General features: G+C 44.0%; 1 protein-coding gene across 2 annotated transcripts in view; it reads left to right on the plus strand.

The window, feature by feature from the left end:
- The window catches only part of TTC27 (tetratricopeptide repeat domain 27), an 880,123-nt gene that overhangs the window by 398,639 nt on the left and 458,304 nt on the right, over window positions 1-23,180 (plus strand). For both annotated transcript variants that reach the window (XM_063917959.1, XM_063917958.1), the window contains 2 exons: window positions 3,370-3,503; window positions 14,040-14,152. In XM_063917959.1, coding sequence (XP_063774029.1) covers window positions 3,370-3,503; window positions 14,040-14,152 — 247 coding nt within the window. The remainder of the gene's footprint in view (window positions 1-3,369; window positions 3,504-14,039; window positions 14,153-23,180) is intronic.

Genomic DNA, 23,180 nt, shown 5'->3' on the forward strand with positions numbered 1-23,180 from the left:
TCTCACATTTACACAGGCACAGAACAAATTCCCATTCCTACGAGATTATCCAGTTATCCAGTATCCTTTCTCCAGTTGCAACATTATACCTGCTCGGTCCTTAGGACATTGTCAAAAGAGGACTTGGATAACACACTGGATGCCCTATTGCGCATGCCTCCAGCACCGAAGAGAGCCCTTTCACTGCACTATAAACGTTTAAGCACCAAGCTAGATCACTCTCAATCGGACTCGGGAGTGCGCAAATGGCTATCAGACTTCCCTGGCCTGACATGTGATATACTACTACAAAGTTTGCTACACTCCTGCAAACTTTTGCCCTCAGCACAATACCAAGAGATGTTTTACAATATTACTCACAGAGCTTATTTCTGCCCATATAAACAACATAAGGCGGGTATGACGGCCTCGGACAATTGTCTGAAATGCCACGCTCCCAAAGCGGACCTATTGCATTGCTTCTGGTTGTGCCCATTTCTCCGTCGCTTTTGGCTTCTGGTACGCCAATATGCTATGGAGCATCTGGTAAATTTTATCCCTTTTACAGCAGAATGGGCATTGTTTGGAATAATTCCAACTGGGCAGAGAATAACGAAAGGGGGAAGACGATTGCTGGTGGCAATTAGTGCAGCAGCACGTAAAGCGATCCTACAATCTTGGATAGACAAGAACCCTCCTACTCTGTCATTATTCAAAGGGAAGCTACATCATATATTTCAGATGCACTGGATAGAAACATCTTTACAAAAAGACAAGCTAGTAGAACAATTTTTTGAATCTTGGGAAAGCTATGTGGCTACTCTTCCGGTAGATTTCCAAACTGGAATCCAAACTTCACTAAAACACACTGAATGGTTCGAAACAAGAATGGCAATTGGAGACCCTCCCATATTGCTGATGGATTAGGGGTTGGGGGTGTCGCGGGGCCTCGGCCTTCTCATATCTCCGCCATAAATAGACTGACAGGTCTATAGTACAAATTCTTGATTTGCATAATCTTTCACATGATGTCTATGAGAGTGTAAAACATACAGAAGAAAATCCACTAATGTACATTTAATGTTCTTGTTTCATCATGTGGTGACACTATTCATATGTAATTGTTCATTGATAATGCAACTGATTTTGTAACAATGAAGCAATGTTTTAATAAAAAAAATGTTATACGGAAAAAATGATTGTCACATGTAGAGCCTAATTCAGAGTTACTGTATATGCAGATGTGTCCATATTGCATAGCCAGATATATTTGCGGATCTTCGCCTGTACTCATATATGCCGCATAAGCCCAATCCATGATTTTGTGAAAATAGCCGCTGTTTTTATCGTCATACTTTTCCAGCAGTCCTCTGCCTGGGGCAATAGTTTGGCCTGAAATCAGACTGATCTCTGTGTACGCTCAGTTCTGTCTACTAGCCCACCACACATTCTAGGAGCCACAAGTTGGGATGCAACTGAGTTGCATACAAATGTGGATCACCTGTAGTTGCTCAAAGTTGTATATGCTCGGCCTTGGCGCAATTTCCATTTGCATTGTGGAGTTGCGTGCATCTCTGTATCAGGCCTGTAATGTAGACAGTGGGGCACAGGGAAGAGGGTATCCGGTCTTTACATGGACAGTAAAAAAGCTCCACAGTCAATAGGTTGACCACTATTTGTCAACATGCATTAGGTCGACATAGTGAAAAGGTCAACATACAGTACAGAGGTCAAGTTGAGTTTTTCACTATTTTTTTCATTTTTATAACTTTTTCATACTTTTACCATCCACGTGGACTACAATTGGGAATGGTAACCTATGCGCAGCAAGGCACCTTTCCCGAAGCATGGCAAGTGAAGCGGTACGCTGATTGGGGTTCCATGTGCTACAAATAAAAAATTGACCCCCAAACAAATCATGTTGACCTTTTCATGTGTCTACCATATTCATGTAACCTTTTTCTCATGTCGACCTTGTGTAAGTGGCGTTGACCCACCAACCGAGTGGGTATAACCTGCTGGTGGACGGGATTCTGTCCGGTGGCATTTCATCGGCTTTCGGGATTCCGTGTCGGTCTCCTGATTGCCGGGGTCCCGACAGTCAGTGCTTTAACTGCATCCCGTTAAAATCTTCCTGGAGAATAGGTTTAGTCTCACAATAAACATACTATAATAAATGTATCAGGGATTATGTCAATTATACAAATACACATGGAAGAATTAGAAGAAAAATAGGGTATCAGAGGCCTTGGAGATTACTACTCTTTGCTATTTTAGCATAAGTTAGTGAGTTATACTGTCAATAATTCCATCTCTTATAAACCCAAAGAGTCATGTGATCTGTCACATGTTTCTTATGATGTAGTGGCTTTGCATATGCCTGTCTGAAGATATTTGCACCTGTGTGACCGTAATTGGCCAAGACGTGACCAATTAGCTGAGCATGCACATTAGTTTATTGCATTTCTCATATAGTTAGTTTAAGATTTATAGACTTTATTAAAGAATAAAGAAAGGGAAAGGGCTTTGCTGTATCAGCACTAATGTCCCCCATATGATTTTAAAAAATATTTAGACTTTGCTGACATTGACTTACAGTTGCTGTGGCACAGATTGCTCTGGCTTTTCCCCTAATAGAGGACTACAAGGCATTTTATTGATTTTTTTTCTTAAATATTGGTAACCATGTCTGTGTATATGACATATCACCCTAGCAGTAGTATTTATTTATACTATATATGTGTATATAGGTATGCATGCAAACATGTCTATCCTGTGTAGAAAAATGTGTCAGGCTATTTAAGAATACATCTAACATCACAGTGTTGGTAGAAGAGTAAGCGCTGCATGATTGCTGAGCTTACAGTAGCACACATTAAAGAATCCTATAACCAACTTTCTATCCCTTTATTTTTTTCTGCTATCAGCATCCTTGCTATAGAACCTGCATAGAGATAATATCAGCCTGTGCACAGGACCGAGGACAGCGGTAAAAAGATATTTATTTTAAAAGAAAATCCAGACTCAAAATAACATACTAATAGCATCATAAATTTGGGATTATTTTCCAAGTATGACATGTTTGGAACAAAGAACTATCTCGGCTCGTGCTCTGATTGTGCTGTGTGGGAGAGTCCCCACAGAATTATTAGGTTCGAGCGCTATAGAAGCATTACATTGCTGCAGAGTGACTAAGTAACAGAGGTAGCCACCTGCAATGTCTTGGATGCAGGCACCATACAGTCTCCTCTCCATGCCTCAAGGGTTAAATGTCTTAATGGCGACATTTTCTTTCTCCTGTTCAGCAAAAAAAAAAAAAAAGAGAGAAGCTGAGAGCTTGGACTGTTCTCTGACAGCCAGTAAATTGAATAGTGTCTTCATTTCCTGCAGGTGCTTTGGGAAAACGGACACGATTTCAGGAAAATGACTTGGCTCAACTTATCATAGATGTACAAAGGGAAGGAGATTCCTTCTTACGCAATGGACTGACACCTCATCCAAGCCCTGTAGAGAGCTTGCCCAAGGTAGGGGAAAAAAAAAAATCATCTGTGCTTCCATCTTCATTAACTCCTTCACCACCACACTGCTGTCTGTTTCTCTGAAATCCTTTCCCTTCTTTCCTTTTATCGTTTTGACTTTTTCACAAAGAGATTGTTGATGTAATGCCACAGTCTGGCCTTCTGTTAATTAAAAGTCCTAATCAAGTAGACTAATTTAATATCTTTCAAGAAAGAAAGTGTTTATGCAGCTAGATATGGTTGCCGGTCCCTTTTGATGCATAAATATGACAATAAAAATATGTCTCTCAACGTGGGAAGCAATCATGTTGTCTCCGGTTGTACAATTCATGCCAGCGTAGATTTAATGCCAAACAACCTCAGCAACTTTTAGCGAGTATTAAATACAGCAAGAACGTCTTGAAGATTCCAGCGTAGGAGCAGCTCTGCAAGTAAATGACAAGCCACACATTTCTTTGCATGTGTATTCTATAGGAATTATTTTATATTTAGAATGTTATTAATGCTATAAATTGTTTAACTACTTCCTATTACAGGGTTTCATCAACAGGCAATACGGTAGGTGGTTGCCTCTTCTCAGTACCTTTCTAATTGCAAAGCTTCATGTGCAAGTGATCAGAGGGATCAGTATGCATTTGTAATGCATAATATACCAGGAAAAATACATTGGGTGGGTACACTATAATATTTCAATTTGATTGGCTTATGAAAAAGTGCAAATGGTTGAGAATGTATCTCCATTTTCTGAGCTGTTCTTATATTATGGGGAACACTGCACAGATGTTATTACACCATTCACACTAGGGGATACATTTTAAGCTGAACTTTTCAATGCTGCCACGTTTTCAGGAGGTGTAGGGCCTTGGAATTTAAAGGGGCAATAATATCAAATACAAAAAACATGGCTGTAATATTTAATATTATTGGTACTTTAAATCCAGCTGCCAAAACTGCAGAAGACGCGATGGCTTTGAATAGCGCCGCTTAGTTAATTTAGCCATAGGTTTCATGGAAATTGCCTAATTAATAAAATATTCTTTATTCAAAATGGCTCTTTTTACACTTGAGATTTTTTTTTTTTTTTAACTCTTGATGCACTTTTAACCGTAGTGTTTGCTACCTGATCCGATAGTTATGTGATCTGATGTAAAACCAAACTGGTATCAACATCAGATTCTGTATTTTTATAGTTGCTATTGCTTTAAAGAGAGTATTCTGTAATTGCTGTTGATATTATACCTTACCCAAAAGCAACAGGAAAACGGTGCCTTTCTTCCATTATATTTTATTTAATATGGCTGTTCAGTCCATCTCTTCCCTCTCCGTTATCATAGTATACATACCAGTGACGTTAATAAGATACAACCAGTGAAAGTGTTAAGAAAGACAGATAAAGCATAGGTTAAACTGTGAGCATTTATAGAACAAATGTCAGTATGGATTTGCAGTTCTCATCTATTACTTGCTCAAATAAATATAAGTGCTCCCACTGGGGTAGGGGCTGATTTAAATATTCTGTTGTTGTTGTTTTTTTTTATTGAGTGGTTTTTATTAGTTTTACAAAACAAACACAAATACGCATAACAACCAAAACCTGTTGTGTTTCATAATATGTAGGCACTATTAGTAATAACTATTCATAATAAATAATTCACATTTTAATTTACTGGTAAGCGAGAATCTTCATTGTCTTAATTGTTGATGACTGGTCCATACCTTACATATATGTAGCTGAAATTGGGGCTTGTCCCTTTAGCATAGAAAAATTCATGTGACCTTCAAAGTTGCACCTAAATGACAGTAAGTAACATCAACATGAAAACAGTCCAAGCTATATTACTACATGATCATACAGAATCCTTCAGTCTCTTTGGTGGTGCTAGGTTTACTTAGTTTTACTTCAATAAGCTCATATTTCCAGTTGGTAACAGAATTCAGTTTAATTTATAACTATAATGCATACCTAGTGTGGCAAGAGTTGTGTGACCAACATAATTACATACTGGGAACTCTGCAGTATTTGTAGTTCTAAAATAATGCTGAGTTGCTTGGGCTGTTAATGTAAGGCAAAGGACCTTTTTTTCAAATGGCTTTTGCTATTATTTGCACATTTTGTAGTACAGTATCTAGTGAGGTAGAAATATTTTGAGGAGATAGAGAAGTAAGGTCTGTATGGGCATAGTGTTGTGCCTGTAAAAACGCTAAAAAAAGGTTTTGGGGCATAAAATAGAGAGAGATAAAATACCAGCTAAACAGCTGATTGGTTGGTACTTAATCTTTCTCAGCTTTATCACTCTATAAGGCTCAGTATATTTGCCACTATGACTGGTAAATAATGAAGGAAAATGTAGTACTATCGTCAAAAAAGTAAGTGGTTTGCTACGTCTTGTGTCAACCAAATCTCTGATGAATTTCAAACCCTTTCTTTGCCACATAGTGAAGCAGCAGAGCCTACTTGAAATCCTGAGTTGGCCACCAATGGGAGGAATAAGATATACTGTACAAAATTCAAATACCAGCATATTAAATGCAGAGTATAACTGAGTATCCACAGGGTGTACAGAGAGCTTAATATATAAGGCAAATGTAGGATAGGACAGTGGCTAAAATATGCAGTACAAATCATTAACAGTGATACCACATTAAGAGGCATGGGCTGACGGAAGTGCTACAGTCAGAACCAAAGTAGGAATTATCTGGAGAAGGAGGCTCAAGAGCATACCCAGGTTCTTGCCAGAGATCCCAGATCCTACCAAACTTAAGAAGGCATTTTCTTTTGTGATACATAAAATGTTCATTGGAGACCATAACATTAACCAGAGTCACCAAGCGGAGAAAAAGAAGGGGGAGCTTTCCATGTTCTTACAATGCAAACCTGTTCTAGAGTTAAAAGATTATTCGCATACAATTATAAGGGGGAGGGAGTATTCAAGGCTGAGACCAAAGAGGAACAGGTGAGGAAACCTTACACCCGTATTCTGTACACATGCAACAACTCCAGACCAGATGGAGGCAACCCATGGACAAGCCCAAAGCAAATGCCAAAAATCAGCAGAGGGGGCTGCACACTTAGGACAGATGTCTGAGGATAATTTTCCAAAACTATAAAGCCTAACTGGGGTCCAGTAAGCCCTGTGTAGGATAGAAAGCAGGATTTGTTGATATGTGGCATATATGCGATGACAGCCCAGTATAATTTTCCAGTTGTCATCAGACAAAACATCCAAGTCCACATCCGTGTGAGACCTAAGATTGCACAGCCCATCCATACCTTGGTTTGATCACCAAGAGGAGTAGGTCAGGGAGATGGACCTATGGCCGGGCAGGGTACGGGCTAGCAATGAAACCAAAGATTCAGAAAATGTAGGAGCAACACTCCCCCGCTGTGCACAGAGATCATGTCTAAGTTGTAAGCACCTAAAAAAAAAGATGTGTTGGAAGACCATAAGTAGAGGACAAATAAGCAAAGTTGTGGTGAATTCCATCCTGATATAACTAACCAACCGCAGCAACCCCATAATATAACCACACACAGCTATCCGCAAACTTATGTATTTCAGGAAAGGCCAAGTTACCTCAAGGTGGGGAACATGAATCAAGCTCTGTCTCCCCCAGAAATGTAGCCGCAGCGAACCAGACTTTACGCGCCTTTTGCGATTTAAGTTAGGTCCGAGCCAGGAGAAACTGCAATGGGGTAGTTTTTTCAAAGAGGGCCCAAAGGACATCTCTCTGCTCCAACGGTGTGATGCACTCCTGTAGATGAGCTAATTGAGCCGCAATGTAATAAAGGTGCATATCGAACAAAGCTATCCCAGCCTCTCCCACTAGGTTGACAGAGGGTTTTAGAGGCTATTTGTGCTGTTTACCCATATAAAAGAGGTTAGTGAGGTTCACTTTAAAGTAAATCTCATGAGGTTTGACTTAATTTTCACAAGCCGCTAAACATTGTGGTGATTTGAAAAAGTGATAGCCACATTAGTGCCATTAGATGAGTGAAGTGAGAAAAATGTAACAAAAGGCTTAGATACTGTATGTAATGTAAATTGCTTTTCTTCTAAGTATAAGTTTATGTATGGGTTATTGATATGCAATCCAGTATTATTAACATTAATAAATAGAGAACATATTTCACTCCAATAATGGTCAGTGACTTAGATATTACTTACTGCCACACTGGTTGTGTCGTCTTCAGGATTCTTGCATATGGACCAATGTACTGTACAGTATATCAGAAAACATGAATTTCTCTGACGTCCTAGTGGATGCTGGGGGACTCCGTAAGGACCATGGGGAATAGACGGGCTCCGCAGGAGACTGGGCACTCTAAAAGAAAGATTAGGTACTATCTGGTGTGCACTGGCTCCTCCCTCTATGCCCCTCCTCCAGACCTCAGTTAGAATCTGTGCCCGGCCAGAGCTGGGTGCTCCTAGTGGGCTCTCCTGAGCTTGCTAGAAAGAAAGTATTTGTTAGGTTTTTTATTTTCAGTGAGCTTCTGCTGGCAACAGAGTCACTGCTACGTGGGACAGAGGGGAGAGAAGCAAACGTACCTGTTCACAGCTAGGTTGCGCTTCTAAGGCTACTGGACACCATTAGCTCCAGAGGGTTCAAACACAGGCAGCTGTCCTCGATCGTCCGTTCCCGGAGCTGCGCCGCCGTCCCCCTCGCAGAGCCAGAAGATCAGAAGCTGGAAGACGGTCAAATCGGCGGCTGAAGACGCCTGTCTTCATTTAAGGTAGCGCACAGCACCGCAGCTGTGCGCCATTGCTCCAACTGCACACCACACACTCCGGTCACTGTAGGGTGCAGGGCGCTGGGGGGGGGGGCGCCCTGGGCAGCAATTAGAGTACCTTTGGCATAAATCTACACATAATACAGTCTGGTACTGTATATGTGAAAAATCCCTCGCCATTTTCCTGTCACAGACAGCGGGAGAAACCCGCCGCTGAGGGGGGCGGGGCCTTCTTCCTCAGCACACCAGCGCCATTTTTCATCACAGCTCCGTTGGAAGGACGCTCCCCAGGCTCTCCCCTGCAGTCTCCTGGAAGCGAGAAGGATAAAAAGAGAGGGGGGGGGGGCACATAAATTTAGGCACAAAAGGTGTTTATTAAGCAGCTATTGGGAAATCGCTTCTTGTGGTGTATATCCCTGAGTTATATAGCGCTGTGGTGTGTGCTGGCATACTCTTTCTCTGTCTCCCCAAAGACCTTGTGGGGTCCTGTCCTCAGTCTGAGCATTCCCTGTGTGTGGCTGTGTGTCGGTACGGCTGTGTCGACATGTTTGATGAGGAGGGTTACGTGGAGGCGGAGCAAGTGCAGATAAATGTGGTGTCGGTGCCGACTCCTGATTGGCTGGATATGTGGAAGGTCTTAAATGACAATGTAAACTCATTACATGATGAGGCACAATTACAGCCTAAAATGACCAAGGCCATCCGATACATGATTATTGCAATGAAAAATGTATTACACATTTCAGAGGTTGACCCTGTCCCTGACAAGAGGGTAAATATGTTTGGGGAGAAAAAGCAGCCAGTGACTTTTCCCGCGTCACATGAATTAAATGAGTTATATGAAGAAGCGTTGTCTTCCCCTGATAAGAAAGTGGTGATTCCCAAAAGAATACTAATGGCGTACCCTTTCCCGCCAACGGATAGGTTACGTTGGGAATCCTCCCCTAGGGTAGACAAGGCCCTGACCCGCTTATCTAAGAGGGTGGCCTTGCCGTCTCAGGATACGGCCGCCTTAAAAGAGCCTGTGGATAGGAAGCAGGAAGGTATCCTGAAGTCAGTGTATACACACTCTGGTACTCTACTGAGACCGGCTATTGCTTCAGCCTTGATGTGCAGTGCTGTAGCAGCATGGACAGATACTCTGTCGGAGGGGTTAGATACCCTGGACAGGGATACCGTATTGCTAACCCTTGGCCATATTAAAGACGTCTTGTATATGCGGGATGCTCAGAGGGACATTTGCCTGCTGGGCTCTAGAATAAATGCAATGTCCATTTCTGCCAGGCGGGTCTTATGGACTCGGCAATGGACAGGGGATGCCGACTCTAAAAAAACACATGGAGGTTTTGCCTTATAAGGGTGAGGAGTTATTTGGGGACGGTCTCTCGGACCTCGTATCCACAGCAACAGCTGGAAAGTCAACTTTCTTGCCACAGGTTTCCTCACAGCCTAAGAAAGCACCGTATTACCAAATGCAGTCCTTTCGTTCTCAAAAAAGCAAGAAAGTCAGAGGGGCGTCCTTTCTTGCTAGAGGCAGGGGTAGAGGAAAGAAGCTGCACCATGCAGCCAGTTCCCAGGAACAAAAGTCCTCCCCGGCTTCCACTAAGTCCACCGCATGACGCTGGGGCTCCACAGGCGGAGCCAGGAGTGGTGGGGGCGCATCTCCGACACTTCAGCAATCAGTGGGTTCGCTCACAGGTGGATCCTTGGGCTATACAGATTGTATCGCAGGGATACAAGCTGGAGTTCGAGGTGACCCCCCCTCACCGTTACCTAAAATCTGCCTTGCCAGCTTCTCCCACGGAGAGGGAGGTAGTCCTGGCGGCAATTCACAAGCTGTATCTCCAGCAAGTGATAATACTGGTACCCCCCCTTCAGCAGGGAAAGGGTTACTATTCCACACTGTTCGTGGTACCGAAACCGGACGGTTCGGTAAGACCCATTCTAAATTTAAAATCCTTGAACATTTACATGAAAAAGTTCAAGTTCAAAATGGAATCGCTCAGAGCGGTCATTGCGAGCCTGGAAGAGGGGGATTTTATGGTATCTCTGGACATCAAGGATGCGTACTTGCATGTCCCCATTTATCCACCTCACCAGGAGTACCTCAGGTTTGTGGTACAGGACAGTCATTTCCAATTCCAGACGTTGCCGTTTGGTCTGTCCACGGCACAGAGAGTTTTTACCAAGGTAATGGCGGAAATGATGGTACTCCATCGGAAGCAAGGAGTTACAGTTATCCTATACTTGGACGATCTCCTCATAAAGGCGAGGTCCAGGGAGCAGTTGTTGATCAGCGTAGCATACTCTCAGGAAGTGTTGCTACGGCACGGCTGGATTCTGAATATTCCAAAGTCGCAGCTGTGTCCTACGACGCATCTGCCCTTCCTGGGTATGATTCTGGACACAGAACAGAAGAAGGTGTTTCTCCCGGAGGAAAAGGCTCAGGAGTTAGTGACTCTGGTCAGAGACCTCCTGGAACCAAAACAGGTATCGGTGCACCACTGCACACGAGTACTGGGAAAGATGGTGGCGTCATACGAAGCCATTCCCTTCGGCAGGTTCCATGCCAGGATCTTTCAGTGGGATCTGTTGGACAAGTGGTCCGGATCGCATCTTCAGATGCATCGGCTGATCACCCTGTCCCCTGTCTCTTCTGTGGTGGCTGCAGAGTGCTCATCTTCTTCAGGGCCGCAGGTTCGGCATACAGGACTGGGTCCTGGTGACCACGGATGCAAGCCTCTGCGGATGGGGGGCAGTCACTCAAGGAAGAAACTTCCAGGGCCTGTAGTCAAGTCAGGAGACTTGTCTGCACATAAACATACTGGAATTAAGGGCTATATACAATGCCCTGAGTCAAGCGGAGCCCCTGCTTCGAGACCAACCAGTGCTGATTCAGTCAGACAACATCACGGCAGACGCCCATGTAAACCGCCAGGGCGGCACAAGAAGCAGGGTGGCAATGGCGGAAGCCACAAGGTTTTTGCTTTGGGCGGAGAATCACGTGCAAGCACTGTCAGCGGTGTTCATTGCGGGAGTGGACAACTGGGAAGCAGACTTCCTCAGCAGGCACGACCTCCGCCCGGGAGAGTGGGGACTTCATCAAGAAGTCTTCGAGCAGATTGTAAATCTGTGGGAACGGCCACAGGTGGACATGATGGCGTCCCACCTAAACAAAAAGCTAAAAAAATATTGCGCCAGGTCAAGGGACCCTCAGGCGATAGCTGTGGACGCACTAGTAACACCGTGGGTGTTCCAGTCGGTATATGTGTTTCCTCCTCTTCCTCTCATACCCAAGGTGCTGAGAATAGTAAGAAAAAGAGGAGTGAGAACAATACTCATCGTTCCGGATTGGCCAAGACGGACTTGGTACCCAGAGCTACAAGAGTTGATCACAGAGGACCCATGGCCTCTGCTTCTCAGACGGGACCTGTTGCAACAGGGACCCTGTCTGTTTCAAGACTTACCGCGGCTGCGTTTGACGGCATGGCGGTTGAACGCCGGATCCTAGCGGAAAAGGGTATACCGGATTAAGTAATTCCTACGCTGATAAGAGCTAGGAAGGATGTGACAGCAAAGCGTTATCACCGCATATGGCGGAAATATGTTGCTTGGTGTGAGGCCAGGAAGGCCCCTACAGAGGAATTCCAGTTGAGTCGTTTTCTGCATTTCCTACAGTCAGGTGTGACTATGGGCCTCAAATTAGGGTCCATAAAGGTTCAGATCTCGGCCCTATCCATTTTCTTTCAAAAAGAACTGGCTTCACTGCCTGAGGTTCAGACATTTGTAAAGGGAGTGCTGCATATTCAGCCTTCTTTTGTGCCACCAGTGGCACCTTGGGATCTTAACGTTATATTGGATTTCCTGAAATTCCTCTGGTTTGAGCCACTTAAGACCGTGGAGCTAAAATATCTCACGTGGAAAGTGGTCATGCTATTGGCCTTAGCTTCGGCTAGGCGTGTGTCAGAATTGGCAGCTTTGTCATGTAAAAGCCCCTATCTGATCTTCCATATGGACAGGGCACAATTGAGGACTCGTCCCCAATTTCTCCCTAAGGTGGTATCATCGTTTCATTTAAACCAACCTATTGTGGTGCCTGCGGCTACTAGGGACTTGGAGGATTCCAAGTTGCTGGACGTAGTCCGGGCTTTGAAAATTTATGTTTCCAGAACGGCGGGAGTCAGGAAGTCTGACTCGCTGTTTATTCTGTATGCAGCCAACAAGGTTGGCGCTCCTGCTTCGAAGCAGACTATTGCTCGCTGGATCTGTATCACGATTCAGCTGGCTCACTCTGCGGCTGGATTGCCGCATCCAAAATCAGTAAAAGCCCATTCCACAAGGAAGGTGGGCTCTTCTTGTGCGGCTGCCCGAGGGGTCTCGGCTTTACAGCTTTGCCGAGCTGCTACTTGGTCGGGTTCAAACACATTTGCTAAATTCTACAAGTTTGATACCCTGGCTGAGGAGGACCTTGAGTTTGCTCATTCGGTGCTGCAGAGTCATCCGCACTCTCCCACCCGTTTGGGAGCTTTGGTATAATCCCCATGGTCCTTACGGAGTCCCCAGCATCCACTAGGACGTCAGAGAAAATAAGAATTTACTCACCGGTAATTCTATTTCTCGTAGTCCGTAGTGGATTCTGGGCGCCCGTCCCAAGTGCGGACTTCTTCTGCAATACGTGTATATAGTTATTGCTTACTAAAGGGTTATTGTTATGAGCCGTCCGTTGATTGAGGCTCATTTGTTGTTCATACTGTTAACTGGGTATGGTTATCACAAGTTGTACGGTGTGATCGGTGTGGCTGGTATGAGTCTTACCCTGGATTCCAAATCCTTTCCTTGTAGTGTCAGCTCTTCCGGGCACAGTTTCCCTAACTGAGGTCTGGAGGAGGGGCATAGGGGGAGGAGCCAGTGCACACCAGATAGTACCTAATCTTTCTTTAGAGTGCCCAGTCTCCTGCGGAGCCCGTCTATTCCCCATGGTCCTTACGGAGTCCCCAGCATCCACCACGGACTACGAGAAATAGAATTACCGGTGAGTAAATTCTTATTTTTACTACCGATTTAAAGAGAAACTAAAGCTGACACACAAACACACAAATCCAGACAAATACATTTATATTCTATATATAACATAATTATAAATTCCTATTGAAAACTTTGAGAATCATATTATTGAAAAACGATTTCATGCATTGAGTCAGCCTCTTTTTTTGCAGATAATGGGCCTAATTCAGTAAGGATAGCAAATTCTGCTAAGTAGCAGAATTTGCTGTCCTTTGGATCGCATGCTGACCGGCGCCTCCCCCACTTTAACAAGCAGAAATTGCGAACACTTCGCAATTGCTGTTTGTTAGCAGAAACTGTGGCGCAGGAGACTCGCCGCCATCTTTTTGATCGTGGCAGCTGCGTGTGACGTCATGCAGCCACCGCAATCACGACCCCATTCGGCCGCCTCCACCCCCCGTTCGGCCGCCGCTTCCCCCGCAACACTCCGTCGCCTCCCTGGAAATGGAGCGCTGCCTACGTGACACTGTGTCCGGCCATGCGCTGATCCTAGGGGGAACAGTAAAATCTGCATCACACAGGTAGGCAAAATCTAGCTGTTGTGGAACTACAAGTTCCAGCAGGTACTGCTAGCCCAAGCCTTATCTCCATTTTGTGCTTGGATGCTTAGTTTCATAACCGTAAGATAGGTACAAGTTGCCCTTGCTTAACCTACTTTATCTACAGCCAGTCTGATTGTACAAGAAGTGTTTTGTAATGTTCCTGTATCTTTATATTTACTGTTTTCATTATTAACTTTTCACTCACAGAACCATGACTTACAGGATGACACAGTTCTTAATAAAATCAAGCTAGCAGATCCAGATCAATTCCAGATGCCTGACTTGTGTGCAGAAGAGCTGGCTCTTATTCTTGGCGTTTGGTAAGTGGTAACTTCGTATATTTCATAATTTTATAAATAATAGATATTTTTGAAAAATATATATATTTTTTTATATAAATGTTTGATAACTAAACCATACCTGTATCGAAAGTGCTAAAATGTATGCTTGATATGTGTTCAGGTACAGTCCATGTGTCTTTCCCACTCTGTACTAACCAGTGTAATCTACGTTTTGCTATTATGGAATGTTCTCATTCTAATTTACCAACCGTAGTAATGGGAATGGGTGAGATTTTTCCCAGACACACCCTACCTTGGCAGAAGCCTGTACAAACCAAACATAATAGTTAACTGCATCGCAGGTTGGATTAATCTCTCAGCCCATAAAGATTAATAGAAGCATTTCTTTTGAGCTCTTTTGAAGAGAAATAGACATTGGAGAGGATTGCTTCTTCCTATTCTTAACATGGAAGTTCTTATGGGCAGGGCCCTCCACTCTCTTGTTTTCCCCCAACACTATTCATGTCGCCAGTGCTCTTCTCCCTTGTCCCTCTCAGTGACTCAGTTTGCTTGCCAATTTGTTGGGTATAGTTTAATTGAGCACAGAACCAGCTTTCCTTTTTATGCTCCTGCTAGCTGTAGTAGTGAGTTGCCATACCTGTGCTCCTGCAGTCTTTCCTGTGATGGTTGGTACTGTTCTTCTGCTATGTATTTATGCTTTGATCAGCTGTTACATATCTTATTATTTCATTAGCCTAATGTCTGTCTAGGCCAAGCCCCCAATCGCCTCCCCTTCTCTCACTGGCTGCATAACAGGACACAGCCCCCTGCCACCTCCCCTCACATATCACGCCGATCCCACCTACAGCTGCTCCACCAGTGTCACCCTTCAGGCTGCTAGGTCAGACACTGCAATGAGTGAAGCCTGTCTGCGCTGGTGTTGCCTCGGCTGGTGTTGGAACAGACCTAGGGCGGCCATCACTGATATGCTGTCAGTCAGTACATAGTTTTTGACTGATCCTCCAGTAATTGTTCATGTCTGTTATGGACTTATACTGCCATTGTGCTTGTGAGGACTGCAGCTTTTCAGCAAGCAATCACTGTAATTACTGCCAGTTATGTAAACTCCCCAACCATTTCTGTCATTAGCGTGATGTTCAACAAACATTTCTAATTGGGTGGTACAGTGGAATAGATTATTTCCACCAGGACTACGCATTAATCAATAAATGACTGTAAACTGGAGATTTGTTACAAATCGCAGCCAGTCGGATGAAAATCAGTCAGTCCTGCATGAACAGCAGCGTATGGGCTATTATCTTCCTGGTAAACCCACTGCCAGACTTCTCAATTGCACAGGGTTCTAAAGCTGCAATGTTACTAGACTGAGTGAAGCTGATACCATACTAAATCTGATTGATGATGCCTACACCATCATTTCCCATTGTTCAAAAGGCTCTGAAAAATGTTGGAGCTTAAGATGGCTGGTTAGTGAATCCCTATTAACGTGGGATATTTCTAAGGGATTTTTTTAACCATTTACTGCCTATGAAGAACATGAACTTAAACTAAAGAAATAGTATCTGTACATATTTATTCTCTCTGTCCAGCTGCTAAATACCACAAGCCTCTTTAATGTACGAAGTGCTGAGAGAGGAGAATAAAATCCACGATTTACCCTGGGCAAAACATGCCTTTTCTGTTCGGAGTTCCCTTTGATTAGGAGTTTTCCGTGTGTTCTCTTAGATGGAGTATTCTGTGGCTTGGCAGCTTGCTATGTGTGGATTAGATTCTTATGCCTCAAATTACATAACCCTTTCACCACCACAATAGGAGCATCGGAAGCTGCTTCAAATCCTCATTAGCAGGAGAATGCATAGTGAGCCATTCACCCTAACATTACAGGCGCTCAGTTATGGCACTTATATTAAAGTTTATTTTCTGTGATGAAAAATGATGATAAAATATTGAACGGATATATCAAATTTACTTGCTTAATAGAGCATTGTAAGGATAGTTTTAATCTTTGATTTGGCAACTTGAGATATCACCTGCAGATCCTGGTGATATGATTCTGCCCTTTTAGGCTTTTTATAGTTTGTTTATTCAGCATTATGAATTGCTCATGTTTTTAAGCACTTGAAGGAAAAAGATAACTGCGTTGACCTTCCTAATGACTTATCTCCTCTATTGTCCTCTTCCCTATATTTTTAACTCCCTTTGTCCTGTGTCTGCACTCTGACTCCAAAAGTGTGTTAGCTCCTTGTTTGTGTAGATAAGTGCATAGCATCAATGATTCACCTGGTCATGGAGGATCCTTTTATCGTCATGTTGACACCCCTTTATCCTTGGTGTCTTTCACGGTTTGAACTTTGTCCTGCAATACAGTAGGTTGCTGAGTCTATAAAATGTTTGCACAAAGTAATAGCAGTCCCTGAACTTGAAAGCGCACAATGCTTCCTCCGATATCCATCAGGCTCAAGGATAGCGTCTACACCAAGGGTAGCCAACCCTGGTCCTTCAAGAACTACCAACAGTGCATGTTTACCAGGTCTCCTCACAGAGTCCACCTGTGGATCTTTTAAAATGTGACAGTTAGTAATAACTGCACATGTGCACCTGCCAGGTGAGCTGGAAAACGTGAACTGTTGGTAGCTCTTGAGAACCAGGGTTGGCTACCACTAGTCTACACTAATAAACACACTTGAGTTAATCAATCCATGCTGCATACTATCTATCAATTTTTCTCCCCTCAGAAAGTTTGGGCAATGCTTGAGTACGTGACAGTGTTCAGTCAATACTCTGTGCAGGTGTTGTTCTGTTTTTACTTTGAGAGAGAGTTGTGGATGAATAGCTTTGTTATGTGACTTGGGGGATTATAGAGAGGTGATGTTAGTAATTGCAGATAGAGGATGAAGCTATAGATCCCTGGAGTCCCAGGGTAGATGCTTGTGGGGAGAAAAGCATCCTCTCAGTTAGGAGGTACAGTAGGTTCTGATTTGGTGTATCCACTGCATTAAACCTGAAGAAACATCATGACACTATTAGGTTTTCAAAAAGGACAAATTTATTATCACATGACTTTAAAAAGTCAATTAGTTCTGTATCCTCTTTTGCAACATTTACAAAGGGCAGTACAGATACAGTATGTCCTCATACACCTATTCTTTTTGTGTGATACGGCGCTAGACTCCTGGCACAACCTGCAGATTCTTGTGCTAATGGGCGTAGTTATAGTGGGTGCAGAGGGTGCCCTGTTAAAAGGCCCAGAGGCTTAAGGGGGCCCACCTCCAGGTCCTGGATCCCCTGCACCCAGGTCATATAGTTATCTTCCAAACTAAGCAATTAAAGGCCTAATTGAGATATATTTTTCGATCTCTGCATACACATGATCTGTACTACACTTGTGCAGATCTGTGTCTGTGATGACTGTCACAGTGCCCCCTAAGCCACTGTTTGGGGGCAAAGAATGGGTGGCGGCAAGGAGCTTCGTTGAATCTGGAAACATAAAAACACTGACTATCTTGAGTATCATGAAGGTTACTCAGATGACCACTGTTTATGCAGAGTCATCCAAATCTGCATCTTCAGACACAGTAGCAGATCACAAAAGCATGCAATTGGTGTCTTTCTATTACAGACACATCCTGACACTTTTGCATTTTTTTGCACCGCAGCTGCATCCCCAAAGATTGGTGTACAGTATGTGGACACTTCTGTAGGTCAAACCTTGAGACTGTAGAAATTCTGCTGCCACTTTTTGTTATACAGTTGATGTGGTCCATCAGTTAAGAGAATGAATTCTCTGCCAAGGGACTTCATATCTTTGAAACATTAATTACTTTTTCAAAAGTAGATTGATATGTATTTTGCAAAGGAAGGATTATCTGCAATAGGTACTGAATTCTTGGCAAGCCAGGACATATGGATATTGTACGAATGTGTGCAGGGGTGGGCCAGTAGGGAATAGTACTCTTTACTCAACAATCTGTTAACCTTTCCAGATGTATAGTTGCCAAAGACTCATCTCTGTCCTTTTAACACATTAGTACATACTAAACATGTTACTTTATATCAGAAAATAAAAGTCAAGATAAAAAATCAAAAGCTATTTAAATTGAAGGATTGTTGTCTCAAAGCATGAAATTCTGTGCATCAAGAAGCGCCAGGAAAAGAACATAAATCAGTTTACAATCTCTAAAATAGGCTTTTGGGATTGGGAACATCAGTACATATGCTTTTTCACTGTATAAACAATTTGAGGATTAATAGTCACACATACTTAAATTGCAGGATATCTCTTAAAGGGGTTTAGTATGGTATGCCGGCGGTCGGGCTCCCGGCGACCAGCATACCGGCGCCGGGAGCCCGACCGCCGACTTACCGACAGTGTGGTGAGCGCAAATGAGCCCCTTGCGGGCTCGCTGCGCTCGCCACTCTACGGGCACGGTCACGCTGTTTTATTCTCCCTCCAGGGAGGTCGTGGACCGCCACGAGGGAGAATAAGTGTCGGTATGCCGGCTGTCGGGATTCCGGCACCGCTATACTGTGCGCCGGGATCCCGTCAGTCGGCATACTGAAGACCACCCCTCTTAAAGGTGCAGTCACTACATAATGCCATGAATAACATACTGTACATAAATATATTATTATTATTATCCTTTATTTATAAGGTGCTACATGGGATCCGCAGCGCCCAGTTAGAATAATAAAAAAGCAAAAAAAGTAGAATAATAAATAAGCAAAACAAGAAAACAGTGGCTTACAGTTGAAGACAATATAGGACAAGTACAGGGCATATAAACATAGCTGCGTCAGCAGATGACACTGAAATAAATATCAGGGCGGCAGAAAACTGGGGGATTTGCTGCTGTCGAAGGGAGTTTTGAAAAGAAGATAGGCTAAGGGGGGTATTCAATTGTAGTCGGAAACTGCCGTCTTGTCGGAAAGACAGCAGTTTCTGACTTTTTTAGGACAGAAAGTGTTCCGACCTATTCAACGCCCCTGCTTTTTTCCAGACAAGTCATCAATTCCGACTTGTCAGAAAACACGTGGATCGGCGGATTAGCCGTGGATCTGCCGCAGATCCACGTGTTTTGTCGGATTCCGCAGCCAAATCCATCAGGTTTGGCCCCGTTTCCGACAATATCATTCCGACTTTAAAAAAAGAAATCCTGTCGGATTTGGGCGCTTATTGAATACTGCATTGTCGGATCCTTTCTGTCGGAAAGGATCCGACAAGCATTGAATACCCCCCTACTGTATGTCAGAGATGGAAAAGCATATGAGGGAAGTAGGCCTTGCTCATGAAAGCTTAGATTCTGAAGGGAAGGGGCACACAGATGGTGTTGAAAATGAGTGTGGGACAGAAGTTTAAGGATTAGAGACAGCTGGGTTTGGTGAAGAAGTGGGTTTTAACCACTTGCCTGGCACGGTCGCATCAGATGGGCTTTCCCTGACATGGTTGCATCTGATGCGACCAGTCAGTAACGCCTACTGGGTTGCTGTGTAAGATAATATTCCCACAGCCGCCAATCTCAGAGAGACCTCCTGGACCCCCTGCACCCTTGGCTCCTCCCACAGTGTGTCCTGATCACTGCTTTGCACAGTGATTGGACTGTCTGTGGCAACACCATTCCCACCCTCACCTAGCGGCTGCAGAGAGCCGCAGTTGCTGTGGCAATCCATCCCTACATGCCCCCACTGTGAGCGCACCCCCGGTGGTAGCAGCGAGACGCAGCCGCCAGGGTCATCCATTGCTGTCTGCTCTACTGTGAGCGGGGAGGAGCCATGCAGCCGCAGCTCTAGCATGTCCCAACCACTGTGGCCAGCAGTGATTGGGCATCCCCTCCCCTCCTGCTGGCATCAACTGCAGCAGGGGGACTAATGATCAGTCCCCCCTGCCCTAATGAGCCATCTCTGAAATAAGGTGAGGGAGGTGGGGGTAATCACTTGACATGAGGTGTGTGTGTGTGTGGGGGGGGGGGGGGGGGGGTTGGTGGAGGCCCCCAAAATACCTTTCACTAGCTCGGGAGGAGGGGGGGGGGTTATATAACGAAAAATAAACAATATTACCCACATAGGGACCTATAGAAAGGGGGGTAGCACTAAACAGTAGGGGAGGCATTGACACTGGGTGAGGGGTCTATTACCACTAGAGGGGTGGGGGTGGGTAAAGCTGGGGATCTTTTGCCACGGGGGGGGGGGGGTGCTATTTCTGATGGGGGGGATTTTAGTGATTTTACAATGAGTGCCTATGGACATAGGGGGATGGGGGTGTAAAACACCATCTAGGTGTATTTTTTAAAATAAATATTTTATTTCATTAAAAATACTTTTTAAACTCTTTAAAATAAAAAAAAATCTGACAATTTCTGAGCTGTTTTTCGCCATAATAGTCAGTTAAGTGGTTAAGAGCCATTTTGAAGTTTTGTAGAGAGGTGGAGAGTCTGAGAGTGAGACTTTGAGAATTCCAGAGAAAGGGAGCAGCACATGCAAAATCTTGGAGGTATGCATGGTAGGTGGTAATCAGCAGGCAGGAGAGGCGACCTACATTAGCGGAACGATGAGGACGGGCAGGAGTTATAAAGGGAGATAAGGTCAGAGATGTAAATGGGAGAGGAGTGGGTGAGGGCTTGTAGGTGAGTGCGAGAGGCTTGAAACAGATTCTGAATGGGAAGGTGTGCCAGTGAAGGGCTTGTAAGAGAGGGCAAATCCACTGCACCCAACATACGTAGGCTTGGTGCACTCTCCATTCCCAGATTTGGGGTGCAAAGTGGCTTTCGAACACATTGTATAAATAAGACAGAGCTCAACACTCACAGAGCTCAGCACTCAACATAATAAACGGTGGGGTTTTAGCACATTAATTGATCAGTTGATCACATTTAAGCTTGCAGCCCACGTCAAGGGTACCCATTTCACTGCAGTTTCTACTCTATCACTCAGAGTTGTAAACTGGGTAACTGCTTTCACATAAGAATTAAACTTAAGGTATGCGAACTGGTTTAAAGCTCACCTGCCAAATGGCTTTTAAATATGAGACAGTCACCAAGCAGAGTTACTGCAAAACTACTAGGAAAGCAGCTGACAAAGGTTACAATAACTGGGCTTACACCGGGGTGCATGAGAAGGGAATGCATATAATATCCCAGCAGACGGGATGCCAGCAGTCACTATACCGACAGTGGCATCCTGTCTGCCAGAATCCCAGCAGCGGGTCCCCACATGGACTCGCTGCACTCGCCACACTTCAGGCTCGGCGTCTCGCTTCTCTCACCACAGGGTATATACCCAGTGGGTTGATAGGGGTGGATACACCAACCGAGTGTGAATATCCCACGTTTGTCGGGATTCCAGCGTCTGTCTCCTGAACACCGGCTATCCCGACAGCCGGTATATTAACTGCATCCCTTGAGAAGATGTGATCACAAAAGGTTAATTAAAAAAATAAAGAAATAAATTATAGAAAAACATTATTCCACCGCACTCGCCATTCCCAGTCTTGGGATGCAATTTTTTTATATTTATAAAGGTCTATATATAATTTCTGATAAAAATATAATAAAATATTTATGATATTTTTGTCAGTTAAATTAGTTTTTTTATAATGGCGCTGAGAGTAGAGTCAATGTTGATAGCACTACAGAAAAGTCATTCCCTGATTATTTTTGCTTTCTTAAACGGACAGAGTTGTACTAGAATAAAATACGTTCTCAATCTCGCTCTTCAGGACCCCAAACAGTTTGTTTTCCAGGTTGCCTCACAGAATTGTAAGTAAAATAATTAGATCCACTTGTGGATTTTTTTAAAACATGTCGGCGAGTAATGAATACACCTGTGCACCTGCTAGGTGACCTGGAAAACGTGAACGGTTTTGGATCCTGAGGACTAAGTTTGAGAACCACAGTACTAGAATAAAGCTGGGCACATGTACATAAAACAGCAGTAGGTAAGGGGTGGTGTGCAGGTGACAGGGTGAAAAGGGCCATGTAATAAAAACAGTATGTTAGCAAGAATATGCAGTGGTTAACACTGTTTGTACAGTCTAGAGAGAAACACCCAGCAGTTGAACTACAGTAGTACACATTTAAGCCTTTGGTTCACAAGTTTCTGACTGATGGAGACTCTATGGGGCAGATTAAGCCTGGAGAAGTGATAAAGCAGCGATAAGTGAAAGGTGATAAACGCACCAGCCAGTCAGCTCCTAACTCATTTTTCAAACCCGTAATGATTGGCTGGTGCTTTATCACCTTGCACTTATCACTGCTTTATCACTACTCCAGGCTTAATACATCTGCCCCTATATGAGGGGTGTACTATGATATTCCGGTGCTCGGGCTCCCGATACCCAGCATACTGGCGCCGGGATCCTGACCACTGGAATGCCGGCAGCGGGGTGAGCACAAAAGAGCCCGCTGCGGGCACGAACACACTATTTATTCTCCCTCTTGGGGTGTCGTGGACACCCCAAGAGGGAGAATAGTTGTCGGGATCCCAGCGCCGGTATGCTGAGTGCCGGGATATGGAGTGCCTCCCCTATATGAGGACTGGGAAGGAAACTGGTTGTCTCTCCAGAGGGAGCACAATGTGAAAACAATAGTTGTAGCATTGTGGATAAAGCCTGTGCCGGGTAAGTTTATGCATTAATCAGAGTTAGGTGACGTCCTTTATGTTTCGTTAGATCCATTTAGTAAGTCACAGTACTCCCTTTAACTTGGTTAAATCATTTTTATATGCAAATTTTCCATCAAAACTGTTTACCGTTTTGTTCGGTTTGGCCTTTTATATCTCATCGCATGGGATGTGCGGTCACCAACATATATGTCACTTTTACACTTCGGTAAACTAAATGATAAAAACAAATGATTGGAAGTTATTATGTAGTGCTTTCTTAAAAGAACACAAATCTTTATCTTTTTTCAAAATCTTTGGAGGATGCAAATTTTGCCTGCCAGTTATATAGACACAGGCTCACAGCTCTGATTATACTATGTGAGGGCTGAGGAGGGTGTGGGAATATTTAAAGTACACTATGCAAACAGCTCAGAAGGATATTCGAAAGCCT

The sequence above is a fragment of the Pseudophryne corroboree genome, chromosome 4, assembly GCF_028390025.1.
Source record: "Pseudophryne corroboree isolate aPseCor3 chromosome 4, aPseCor3.hap2, whole genome shotgun sequence".
Lineage (NCBI taxonomy): Eukaryota > Metazoa > Chordata > Amphibia > Anura > Myobatrachidae > Pseudophryne > Pseudophryne corroboree.